This window comes from Drosophila mojavensis, unplaced genomic scaffold, assembly GCF_018153725.1.
Source record: "Drosophila mojavensis isolate 15081-1352.22 unplaced genomic scaffold, ASM1815372v1 contig_81, whole genome shotgun sequence".
NCBI classification, from domain to species: domain Eukaryota; kingdom Metazoa; phylum Arthropoda; class Insecta; order Diptera; family Drosophilidae; genus Drosophila; species Drosophila mojavensis.
Window position 1 is genome coordinate 6,895,572 of NW_025318907.1, and position 13,211 is coordinate 6,908,782.

At 36.9% G+C, this 13,211-nt stretch overlaps 1 protein-coding gene across 2 annotated transcripts; it reads left to right on the top strand.

Moving 5' to 3' along the window:
* Nucleotides 1-2,582: 2,582 nt before the first annotated feature.
* On the top strand, nt 2,583-12,587 carry LOC26528542 (neurofilament medium polypeptide). Of its 2 annotated transcripts, none has more exons than XM_044011271.1 (2): nt 2,583-2,600; nt 10,688-12,587. In XM_044011271.1, exon 2 carries the CDS (start codon nt 10,814-10,816, stop codon nt 12,182-12,184), a length of 1,371 nt encoding a protein of 456 aa, XP_043867206.1. In that variant the 5' UTR covers nt 2,583-2,600; nt 10,688-10,813; the 3' UTR covers nt 12,185-12,587. The 2 variants fall into 2 exon arrangements, with proteins under 2 accessions (XP_043867206.1, XP_015020023.2); XM_015164537.3 differs by lacking the exon at nt 2,583-2,600 and adding an exon at nt 4,523-4,653.
* Nucleotides 12,588-13,211: the final 624 nt, after the last annotated feature.

Sequence of the window (13,211 nt, forward strand, 5' to 3'; positions counted from 1 at the left end):
CAAAAGTTATGCTCACTGTGGGTTACAAGCGCAGCATATGTTAGATTTTAGTCATGCTTTTGCTCATTGTTTGTACCGCAGTATTGTGGGAATGTAAAGGACAGTTATTGTAAGCCCCCAGACCATGCATAAAAACTGCACATTGTCATTGTAACAATAATAGAGACAGCTGAGTCGAAAAAAATACACTTTCATTCACTAAAGCTACCTATTGTGGCTTTTGTGCTGTTGACGCTGTTGTAGTTGCTGTTGTTGTTGTTGTCGTTGTTGTTTTTAAAGCTGTTGGCGCTGAGTGCGCGCGATGTTGACCGATCGACTCCGACTTTGCGCTCAGTTTAAAACACGTTATGCGCCTGTGCAGAGCGTTTTTGCGCTTTAACAATTTAAAAGTCGTGTGTATTTCGAAAGTTATTCTGTCCTCTATTGAACAAAACGCGTGTGATTTGCAGTAACAACTACGCCGACGAAATACTGTGTTACGTTTTCGGTGTTTGTTTGCAGCAACATTTGTAGTAATTTATTATGCAAATGCAGTAAGCGCGCTATAAACATTTTTTGGTAGGTCAACAATTTCTATTTTAATTGGCAGCGCCCAACAATTTACCATATGAGAAAAGAAAGCTGCAAAATATGATATCGGACATAACATATCACACACACATATACAATATATGGACGAACTGTATTTATTGTGCATAATTAAGCCAATCAAAAATGCTTTCTGCTGTCGGCATTTCTTAACATATATGTGGAATTAGACAGAATTGCGTGCGTGTGTATTTCGTTTGGCTTGGTTTGGTTTTGTTCTTCGTTCGGCTCTTGCAATAAATTGATACAATTTGAAAAGCTGAAGCGACGTGTCGCTATCTGGACCAATATAAATTTCATATATGATAAACACATTTTTCGTCTGCCTTTAAGCAAATTGAAATTTCTTTGTCAAGGTTGATTGGAATGGCGGTTTAACTTCCAGCGCGATCTATTTCGGCGCCTCTTTCACTGTTTTTTTCCACTGCCAATTAGCCGCGTTCAACCGGGCAAATATCTACATATGTTTGCATACAGATAGTTTGAAAGTCAAAGCACAATAGTAAATTCCAGCTGTAACGATGTGCAAATATTGAATTAACCGCTAATATTCAGCAAACCACCTATTAACACATAACATACAAAACTGGCTTGGGTTCTAAGCAAAAAGAGAGAGAGACAGAAAGAAAAAAAAACGGAGTCTTATTATTATTACTACGAAAAACGGGTCGAAAGGCTTACACATACCAGTTTACCTCTGTGAGAGATATGAGTACCGTTTATCGCAGACGAACTATAGTGGGCCACGCCTTCGCCTCTGCCTCCTCCAGTTTGCACTTGGTGAACCAAGTCAAACGGCTTTTATTTGTACCCCACCCAGCGCCTTGGCCACAATTTCATGGCCAACGCGTTAAGTGTTGCTTGTAAATTATTATTATTATTTATTTGTATTTGTATTTGTATGTATATTGGCGGCAGCGGAAGCCGACGCCCGCATTAGGAGCCGTCAAAAATCGTAGCGTGTAAAAGTCAAACACTCTCTCGCTTCCACGGCCCATATCATTTGAAACAATCAAAGTATAAAAACACAAAACACCAGACCAAAATTGCTGCTGCCAATCGCAAAAAAAAAAAAAAAAAAAAAAAAAAAAAGAAAAACACTTATCAAATCGATACGAGAAGCGCCTGTTAACAATATTTGTTGTTGCTGTTGCTGTTGCTGGCGTGCACCAATTGCTTGGCCATGTTCATGCGGGCAATGGGAACGTGATGGTACTGCTATTCCACGAAATGAAAAGACGACAACAGCTGAAACTGAAATACCGGATTAGCAACGTTCTTAGTGGGGAATTTCGTGCGGTAATAGCTCGCTTACATTGCTCTTGGCATTTTGCTGTTCAATTACGTTTTGCATGCTCCTGCAGTTGAAATTTTTTGGGGAGTATATTTTAAGACTCTTATTATCTCTCTTATTTGTTGAATTACCTCAACTGGCGTATCGTGCCAATATTTCAAGTGAACAAAATATGAAACTGCTAATCTTCCAATATTCGAATCAATCAAAAATATTAAAATTAAATTTTAATGTTTAAGGTTTATTTTATTCTTTCGTTTGACTTGAATATATATTTTAAAATTTATATTTATTTCACTTGTATTCTTTTTGTTTTGTTTTTATTGTATACTAGAAAGTTTATTAGGAAAGATTGTTACATTTTTTATTCCTTTTATATTATATTCTCTTTGAAGATATCAAGCTACTATTTAAAAGTGGTTCAACAAGTATTATATGTAGATGGGAGTCCGTAAACCTAACTATGTGATTACATTCATATTTGTAATTGGTTTTGGTATTTGTACTACTATCGGCTTTCAAGAAAAAAAGTTGATTGATTCTAAAAAATACTTAAGAAAACTATTATTTCATAGGAACTTTCTTATTTTTATATTACCCCTTCTCATAAAGATATTCCGATTTTTTAGATACGCTCGACGTGGTAAGTCAGGAAATTCTAAATCTGGCATAAGAAGATACGCTCTTATTTAGTGTGCGAGAGATATTAATTTGACACGTGAGTTACCTTTGAGATCCTTTACAAATTGACACAATTGCTGCTGAGCACTTCAAATTCTAAATATATATTTGTGTAGGCAGCCCTCGTCTAAAAAATACTATATAATATACATACTATCTAGATTATATAGATTAAATAGATAAATTAAACTAAAATTTTATAATGAAGTTGCGCTTGACATCCTCAAGAATAGTAGAATCCCTGACTGAACTTTTTTGTATTATAAAGATTTAAACAAAATTTTTTGTAAGTTTGTACTGAGGCGTGGTCCATGGGAAAAATTATATCCCTTACAATTTTAGATCAAGAAATAAAGTTATCTAAATCTAAGTGGCTGAGCATATAGATTTGCCAAATATTATGTATATGTCTATAGGTGATAGGTAGTATGATTTAGCAAATCCATCACTTTATCTGTGGCATTATAGAACTAGAACTTCTTCTTGAAAAGCAAAGCAAATAAAAATAAAGTGTAATTTTTTGTTGCTATCCGATAAATTATGTGGAAGATTAAAATATTCGCAGCTTTAAAGAAATGTTCTAATAAGACTTTTATCTTATACTTTTCATTTCATTTTTGCAAGATATACTTGTCTATTTTTGAGTACTATTTATTATCTGATGAACACTTTGAGCTCTTCATATCAGTTATTATAATACTAGTCTTTTCACTAATTGTATTCATCATGTGAGTGACTAATATACGTTATCTCATGCCTTAGACAATTTAGAGTAGAATATTTTACACTTTTCCCATGTATTTTTGTTGTTTTCGAATGATAAGCGATTCGTGCTCGTAAATGTTATTGTTTGTTTGAAAAACTCTCTAAATATTTGCTAGTAAATAACTCTTGCTAGCAATGCTTGACGCACATTTATAAATCTATATAATCATACGAACCGTAATTGCAACGTTTGAAACAATTGAGAGCTGCAATATCTCTGACCCATATTACGCTATATGTATGTACATATGATTATATCACTAAGTCGAAAGGCTTACTAAATCGAGAGTGATTCAGGCAGGGTTGTATAATGAGATAAAGGTCTATATGAACAAGTCCAGCTAATACGCATTTGAAACAGGGTCTGTTGACGTGATCAGCTGATCACGTGCTCGGTACACGTGTGAACCAGCTGGAGCGTTGAGGTCTTCGATATTTGTTTAACTTTTCCATTTTGGCTAACAACAAGTGTCGGAAATGCTAGTCATTTTGGCCCGTCTTAGAAATTATGCATAATTTGTGCAACAATTAAAAGTGAAAAACGAAAAGCGAACAATTTTTCGGCTAAAGGGAAATGTCTTTGGATTTCGGTTTACCTTTCACGCAGTTGTGGGTCGCGCCTGTAGGGCATTTGTTTAGCTATTAACAGCGTCAACTTTACACGTTTGCTGCTCAGGTATTTTTTTTCTTTTATTTCGCGGTGTTTTTTTATTTTTATTTTTATATACATACATATATTTATTTTGCGGCAGCTATGCGCACGAGCACTTTACGCGATAACCGAGCCAACAAACACAGAAGCAATAGCAACTAAAAGTGCTCAAAGCGGAAGTGACCGACTAGAAGATACCCTATATACCGTGTGGGCCTTGTAAAGGATCCAATGAATCCAATAAGTTGTATTTGAATATACTATATATATGGAATACAATATAATATAAACTTACCGAGCCTTGATACCTTACAATAGTATATGCATACCAAATTTCGATGATTCGAGCTCTTAAGAGGTGTGGGATTGCCTCTGAGAAAAAATTATAGATCTGTCAGACAGACAAATGTATGGTGCTATTATATAGTTGGACTGATGTCCTGATTTCGTGTCCATGTTTCAACAAAATCATGATACCCTATTTGCTCTGCTTCAATGGGTGCTGCGTATTATAAAAGCGACAACAGAGTCGACGTCGACGTCGACAGCCGGACGACTTCAGAGGTGCTCGTCAGTGTTGAAGTTGGTTCAGGTTCAGTTTCAGTTACGTTTTGGCGTTTTACGGTAACGCAGCGGACAAACAGTAACAACATCAACGACAATCGCTTTCAAGGTGCGTTTGTTGCCAAAAAAAAAAAAAATAATAATAATTTAATAATATTTATGACAATAATAATCATAAAGAAAATAATAACAATAAAATAATTTTGCTAACGTGTAAATCATATTTGAGCGCATTCTACGCGATTACAATTGCGCATACGACGCGTTGGCCGCTACAGAATAAATGCCAGCAAAAGCCGCTTAGAATCTGTGCGTGACTTGGTCCGTTAAATTTCCAGTCAAGTGTAGACAAATCAAATTGTTCGAAAATCGGTTCAAGTGTCGCGTAGCTCAAGCTTAACTTATAATACATTCTACGAGAAACCTATCTATATATATAATATAATATATATAATCCACATGCAGACACGCTATAATAACGTTAAACGGCAAATGCTTTTCACTTTTTTGCATGCAGCTCGATTGCATGCAAAACTTTGTTTTACGAGCTTAAAAAACTTAAAAAAAAAACATATATATATATATGTACATATATAGTCAAGTCGTATTTACCGTTATGCATTGGGTTCGTACCTTGAACTCAGTTTTGTGCGCTTTTACAACATTGTTTTATTTCTGAACACTTTATGCTGTTGGTTTTAATGCAGTGAGTTTTCACTTTCTTTCAGGTGGAGGCCGTTAATCATCTGATTAGATAATAAATTATTACAGCGCGCCCAAGTTCTTGGGGTTTACGCGTTTTTGGATTATGCTCTTTATCAGTTTGTTTATTTTGGGTTTTTTTTTCGTTGTTTTTGCGAGAAATTGTTGCTTTTGCCTTTTATGATTGTTGATTAGATTGACTTCTGGCTGATGCTACAATTTTCAGTATAATACCTTTATCAAATTTATAAAATGCTAGAATTTTTTATATTTCCATATCTCTATATAAGTCGAATTTATTGAGTATTGAAATGCTAAAAAGGTTCTCATAGCCCTGCAATTCGAGGATAAAATCCGTTGAAATGGAGATGCTTCACAATACTATATATACACATATATAGTATAGTAGCGGAGAGGAGGCATACGAAGTACTCAAGCTCAGATGTTGCTTTGAGTTGTAAAATTTGCTTGATTTACCGGGCCTATTTTAATACATATGTAGAGAAAAAAGTGCGAGATTCCCAGCATGATGAGTTGTGCGTCGCACTTCATAACATCATAATAAAAAGTCGATGCAATTGTTGTGGCAACAGAGCAGCGAGCGACGTGTTCACACACATGGCCAGACGTGTTGGCAACACACCTACTTCTTCTGCTCGGGCCAAAAAGGGGGCCAAGTAAGCAATTTTTGATTTACCAATGATAGACGCACCAAACGCACGCAACAACAGCTAAATGCGAAGAAATGAATAGATATAACCCAAAAACTTGAACAAATGTGAATGGCCTGGGCATTTATTTTTTGGTGGTTTGGGCTCTCCGTAGCCGATAACTGGGACTGGGCTGGGTCTTTTATAGCAGCAGATTTTTTTTCTGTTTGTGGGTATTTATTTTTATTGTCTTGGGGCATTTGTCACAGCAGCACTTCGCACCTAACAGCTTTTGCTCAACACCAGAACTTTTCGCCCAAATGCGCTGTTTATGGTTTTAGCTCATAAATAGCTGACAGTTTCAAAAAATGGAGAGCTGCCTTGCTGCTATTATCAAATCAAATCTTATGCAGAAAGTTGACAATCTATAAATTTGGAGTTTTCTGTTATTTGCTTTGCATACATGTATATGATATGCAACTTTTTAAATCGTGTATCAGGCTACAATGTAAATACTTTCGCTTTCTTTGGTGCTCAGCCAAGGTCTTAGGTTAAAAGCCGGTTTTCATTTTTTTATTTTTCTTTTTACGAACGTTTAGCTCAGCAGCAAAAACTTTGGAGATAAACCATTGTATATAGTATTTGTATATTTTTATGAATAAATTTTGCCAATTAATCAATAAATAAATATATGTAGTCATATATAAATATGTATATATTATATATATATGTATGTTTACTCTGAGAGCTTATTTAAGTGCAATTTTCTGTATTCAGCCAGAAATATATTAATAGCCTTCCGCTCTCGCTAACTTTATGCAAATATTTTGCATATAAAAATGTAGTAGAATGGAAAATATTTATGAAATGAGAATGCTCGACTAGCAGTTAGTATATTTGTATTTTAAATTCCATTTTGCGAAGGATCAATTTTTGCGCATCTATATCTATAATTATATCCATATAGATGCTTTTTTTCCTTTTCCCCCTGTGGGTTTAGATATAGCATCAATATAATCTGTTTATTTTTATCTAATCTTTAATACGACACACCCATACTGATTTGTATGACATCAGCTTTAAAACCAACAAACTTGAGATAAATGCATAAACAGTATATTATATGATAATTAGTTTACGAGCGATAAGCGTCAATGGATACTTTAATAACTCATCATTTTATTGTCGATCTTGATAAAAATCATTTAATATATTCATAGTACGTTTGGCATCGAACCAGATGTATGTTTAATCTTTTACGCACAAAAAGTGTTTAAGACAATTCTTGGATATTTTAATAATATATGAAAATATAATGTTAGTGCTTAGGAAATTGTTCGTCAAGCGAAATTTATCCACCCCATTTGCATAGTCCGAGGGTATACAAAATATATAAATCTCAGCTTATTCCACACAAGTCGTCAAAACCCAAGGTCAACTCGCATTTTCAAGTGCTCCGTGCCCCAGGCAATAAACAGATCATGTGCAACTTTTTGTGTGTTTCTTTCAAGTTGGAATTAAAACAAAAACAACTACAAAAAAAAAAAAATAAAAAAAAAAGACACGGAAAATATGTTCAAAACAGCTTAAGTTATTTGCTGTAAACAGCTGTCGCCGAGTTGGATATTTGCACTTAATTAGGCGGGCCGACAACCAACAGGCCACATCCACCCACAAACCCACCAAACCTACCCAGCGCCCGCTCGCCCCACAGATTTCTTAAAACTTTACAAAAGCAAAATGCCCCATGGCGGCAAGTACAAACGGTGACAAGATTTGAGCACAGTTTATTTTGGTTCTGTAATTGGCATTTTGTTACTAGTATTATTATTTTTTTGTTTTTGTTTATATATTCAGTTATCAATATATAAACAGCTACACGTATGTGTATATTGTGTGCACATAAATGCACATTATTTAGATATTTGTCATGGGCTTCTGTGCGTACGTTGAAAGTCAAATACAAATTAATACGAGTTGTTCGGCACGTTCGGCTGCTTAATGGAATAAATAATTAAGTCAGTATGTCAGTCAATAATGTATGTGCACAGCTCTGATATTCTTCAACTTCAATCAAGTGGAGTACAGTGAACATTGCCTACAAAGTTCAAGAATGACGAAAATGTTGCGAAACTTGGTTGCCCAAGGACAATTTTGAGAACATATTTAAATTTACAGATTTACAAATAATTATTGTTGATAGTTTTGTACAATACTTTTTAAATGAAGAGCTTTACTTTTCGATCTGAATTTATCTAGTTTCGAGTCGGTTAACTTTTAGATGTTTGCTTGGAAAACTTTATCGTATTTACCTAATTTAGATGCGTCGCAATTGCCAGACACTCAGCCAGACGCCATAAAACAAACAAACAACAACAACAACAACTACTACTACAGCAATAGTAACAGAAATAAATTACAAAAATAAGTTCAATTACAGCTGAACAATAAAACTGAAAATGAAATCAAATAAACTGTGAGTCTGACCTTTGGCTAAGTAATTGAATGTGCATAGAATTTATGAGAGTAACTGCAATGCAGGTCCATAAATTGCAGCTACTAATTAAATTACCCATTGACATTGAAGATGGAGAGGGGAGGTTCCGGCCGTCAAGGCTTGACAATGAAAATTCTACTTGTATCAGCCGTATACGTGTACGTGTACTGGTTTATTGATAAGATTCTAGTCCAGTTGGGTCACATGCAGTTGATCGATCTGTGCTACGGCCCGAAGTGTATATGGTACGAATGGTTCCCGCTAATTGTTATTTAAGCAGTTCACATAGCTCAATAAACAATCAGTGGCATTTGTTTATCGTGCTTGTTGCCTACTTTTTTTGGCTGGGGGCAGCCAGGACAATGACCAGTTGATGGCCCTGGCCATGCATTGTCCGATCGCATTACGTAATTACGCATACGTGAAAAACATAAAAAAAAGCTTTTGGAAAATCAGAAACGCAAACACACGGTACAAATTACCAGCGAAAGTATGCAAAAGTATTGCGTTTTTTTTATTGACGGGGTCTGAACATGTGATTGATAGCACGAGGCTGTGCGCCAAGTCGGATAGATACATAAATAAGCCACAAATTGTGCGGGGAGCGTGTGGCCATTATATAACCCAGTTGATAAAGAACCAAGGAAGGAACCACACCATAGATCGATATATCTACATCCATAAAGATATGTTGTCAAGGCACCACTCTAAGTCAGCTATCAATAGAATAATATAGTTTATTTATTTATTTTGTACTCTAGGGCTATTTTGCAATGGTATTATATTTGATCAATTTCATAATCAACATAATACATAATTATAATTTATTAGGGAACAGACTTCCTTATCTGTGGCAAATTGAGTTGATATGGGTTGCTAATGCTGATTGAATGTGTTTATTAATATAAATATTACAAGCAGAGCAGTATAAATAGATTACAATTAATCTTTTTAGTATATTCGATGAGTCTTTATAATGCAACTATTTGTAATTTGTTTCAACAGAAAGCTTTAGTCCAAACAACAATTTAGATTCGACATACTGCAGTACATTAGACACAGTAAATTAATATAATGTCAGACTGTATAATTAGCTAAATATATATGATGGATAAAAATTCACCGTAGCTTTGCAGTCTTACTGTGACTTCTACTTACTTTAGCTTCTATTCAAGCAATATTCTTTTCACTATTCCTTCAATTTGAAGAACTTTAATTCATTTTCAAAAAACTTAATGATTATTTGATCTAAATATTCGCGAAGCTTAGGCAATAGTAGAGTACTATGAAATGAATTAAATAATTTATAAAAAAGGTTTTCTTAAATGAAAAAAATGAAAACGGTCTCAAATTTATATGCGGATCTGTTTGATTTTCACAACAGATCGTTGACAGCATAAGCAATGCTAGCAATGCTAGCTAATGGATCCTGTATGCATCTCAGAGGATTTGTCGTGATACTCTGCCAGTTTTAAATAAACTTGACTACCCGAGGATCCCACAAGAATTCAACATGAGTTCCATGTGATAGTAACATTCTCTTTCGGAGAATGAGAGCTTTGATTGAGGAGTTCATGAGTTGATCGCATTATTGCAATATACAATTTATGTTAGGCACAGCACGATATAAATGAACATATGTGTTTATATATATTCATATAGTAGACCAATTGCCAAGTGCCCATCAATTAAATTTCTAGCTTGTGGCATTTGTGCACTTTGGACATAGTTAACAACGTTTAAACAGTCTTATAAATATGTTATAAATTAGCTACAACCATAAGTAAAACTGAATTGGTTATTTATGATTAATAAATGCCACAGACTACATGTATATAGATATACATGTATTGTGAGTTGATTAACATTAAATTCATGTCATAAACAAAGAATGAGTAATTGATTTGTCTTAGCTTAAAAAAAGCAGCAACTTAAAAGTGTCTTATCAAAAGTTTCTCAGCAAATGACTCACCTGCTTTGTGGGCATTATAAAAACGCTTTAAGCTGGCCTGAGTGGCCATAAAATCAAATAGTTTATAGAAAGCAGTCGCCGCATTCTCAAGGTGCTGCTCCAAAAAGAAACTAAACTAAAGTATATAAAATTAAAATTTAATTTCAATAAAAATCGAACAAAAATTTGCTAACCGACGTTTGATTTTGGTTTTCACCACAAATTAAACATGATTATGATTGGGCCAAAAAAAAGAAGCCAAAAAAAGAAGAAAAAATAATTTGCATTTGACTAATTTTTTGTTACTTCTTTTTCTCCTACTTTTTGTTAACATCTTTTACAGCTACTCACAGGCGAAGCACCGTTAACATACGGAAAGTAAAAGCGCGTATCTGATACAAACGAGCCACACACTCTGTCACACACACACATCTCCCTAGGCACACACACACACACGCACATTCGCAACATGGCCGATACCATCAACAAGCCCAGCATACAAATTCGCAGCGGTCTGCCATCGCCCCTCAGCGACAAGAGCCCCTCGCCGGCCACGAAGCTGTTGATCAGCCACGGCAAGCCGAACTTCACCATCGCCCGTTCACCCAAGCTGGAAGACAATGATGGCCAGCATCCGCTGTCGCCGCAACCCAGCGCCAACAACAACTACAATCCCTACAAGTGCGCCGGCTACAACAACAACAGCAACACCAACAAATTTGTGGTCGGCACCAAGTTCAACGGCGTCTTCAAGCCCTCCACAGCAGCCGCCAGCTGGGCGAGTAGTAACGGCAACGGCACTGCGGAACAGAATGAAGCAGCCAAGGTGGTGCTGCGTCGCCCGAAGCTGGCCAGTTCGGAAGCACCGGCGGCTGCAGCTGGGGATGATGAGAACGTGCCGGAGTTTATACTGCGACAGCGACGGATTCAGGAGCGTTTGGCCAAGGAGAATGTGCTGGACTTTGAGAATCGGCGCAGTGGCTACTTCACCCACGTCATGATCTCGCCGGATTCACCCAATCGTACCTCTTTTGCTGAGACTATGGCCAGCCCGGCTATAGTTCCTTCTCTGGAGATGCCTCTGCCGGCCAAGATTGAGGAAGAGCAGCAGGGTGACAAGCGGGAGCAGGAGCAGGAGCAGGAGCAAGTTGTTCCCACTGCGAATGGTCACAGAGCAGAATTGGACCAGCCGGCAGTGCTTACCAATGGTCACATTGGCGAGAAGGAGGGAGAGGTAGAGAGAGAGGAGAAGGAGGAGCCGAAGCAAGAGCAGGAACAGGAGCAGTCCTTCAGCAATGGACAGGCGATTAATGATGTGGCGCCCGAGGAGGTGGCCAAGGCCATAGAGGAAGTCAACAAGGCTGTGGCCGGCGAGGATGACGACGCCAAAGCGGAATCGGACCTAGCAGAGGTCCAAGTTGAAGCACCACCAGTAGCGGTAGCTGTACCCACAGTTACAGCTGTTGAAGTGCCGCCGGCTGCCGTAGAGGCACAGGTCGAGGTGGTTACTCCAGCGGCAGCCACTGAAAACGGCGTTGCCACTGAGGAAGCTGGCATCACCATCTCCCATACGAATGGACACTCCAGTGAGCAACCCACCGTAGCTAGGGCCGATCCAAGCGGCGCGCTTGGCGTCAACTATGAGCCGAAGACAGTGGTCAGCTTCTCACAAGAGCTGGGCGCTGGCGAGAACAACTACCCCGACACGGTGCTGGTGACCAAGGAGGTGCCCGCCTCGTCTGCCGATGCGCAGCTGCAGGAGTTGACCAAGCTAAAGTTCGATATACAAAGTGATGAGAAGAACGAGGTGCAGGTGACACCCGTCCTGCGTGCGGAGTAGGCGGCTGAAGCTGCTCCTCTCGTCCAACACCCAAATCCCTTAGTGGGCTTCTAGTGCAATTTGTTATTAATCAAAAGGAAAGATAAACAAAACGAGAAACGAAAACTTAATGTATTTGTGTACTTTGTGTTAGAGACTAAGTTCATTATGAGAAATGTTGCCAAATTTAATTTTATGCTTTTGCGCATCAGTCAGTATCCGTGTACGCACGCATACAAACCCACACACACACACACACACACACACACACACACACACACACACACACACACTACGCGCTAGCTGTTGAGGCAATTGCCACGCCTGGGGCTTCCGCCTCTTGTGGCTGGCCACCAGCTACATTTAACTATGTTTACTTCAAAAACAATTTGCTTTATTTAAATAAATTATTATTACAAACGAATGCGAAGATTTGCTGAATTTAATTATTAACTGGATACCTAACCGGCTTTGTACGGCTTATCGGAGTGTGTGGTTTATTTATATCTAAAGCTTATTTGAACAGTTTTTCCATTTTACAAATAATTTGTATATAATAATATATAATTTGTATATTATATGTTCGTCTGCAGCTGAAGCTAGCGGTTGGGAATATATATTATATTCGTGGCCTAATAAGGTAGAAGTATTTTTCCGATACTTCCCCTAGTGGAAAATTTTGTAATCCTCCAACTGTTATCTTTGAAACGTTATTATTTAAACTTCTCAAGCCTCGATATCACATGATAAAAGAAAGTGGACATTACAAATTATAAAAAACTTTATTTTCTACAGTTTTAGAACAAAAAATAATTGCTCTACAATTGAAAATAAGAAAAATGGCATGTCAAAAAGTTTATCGCTTGAATCTGACAGTTAGTAGGGTTACCTAATCTTCTTAAGGTTAATTAAAAAGTTTTTATAATTATTTATATAAGGCTATTTCAAAAAATATGGAAATACGAGACAGACTAAAATATGATTAATGCACGCTTAGCACTAGCTTGCTTTAAAAATTATTAAAACACTATAAATGTATGTATGTATG

What these genes read in the sequence shown, in the direction of transcription:
- LOC26528542 (XM_044011271.1), top strand. Translation starts at nt 10,814, where the DNA reads ATGGCCGATACCATCAACAAGCCCAGCATACAAATTCGCAGCGGTCTG.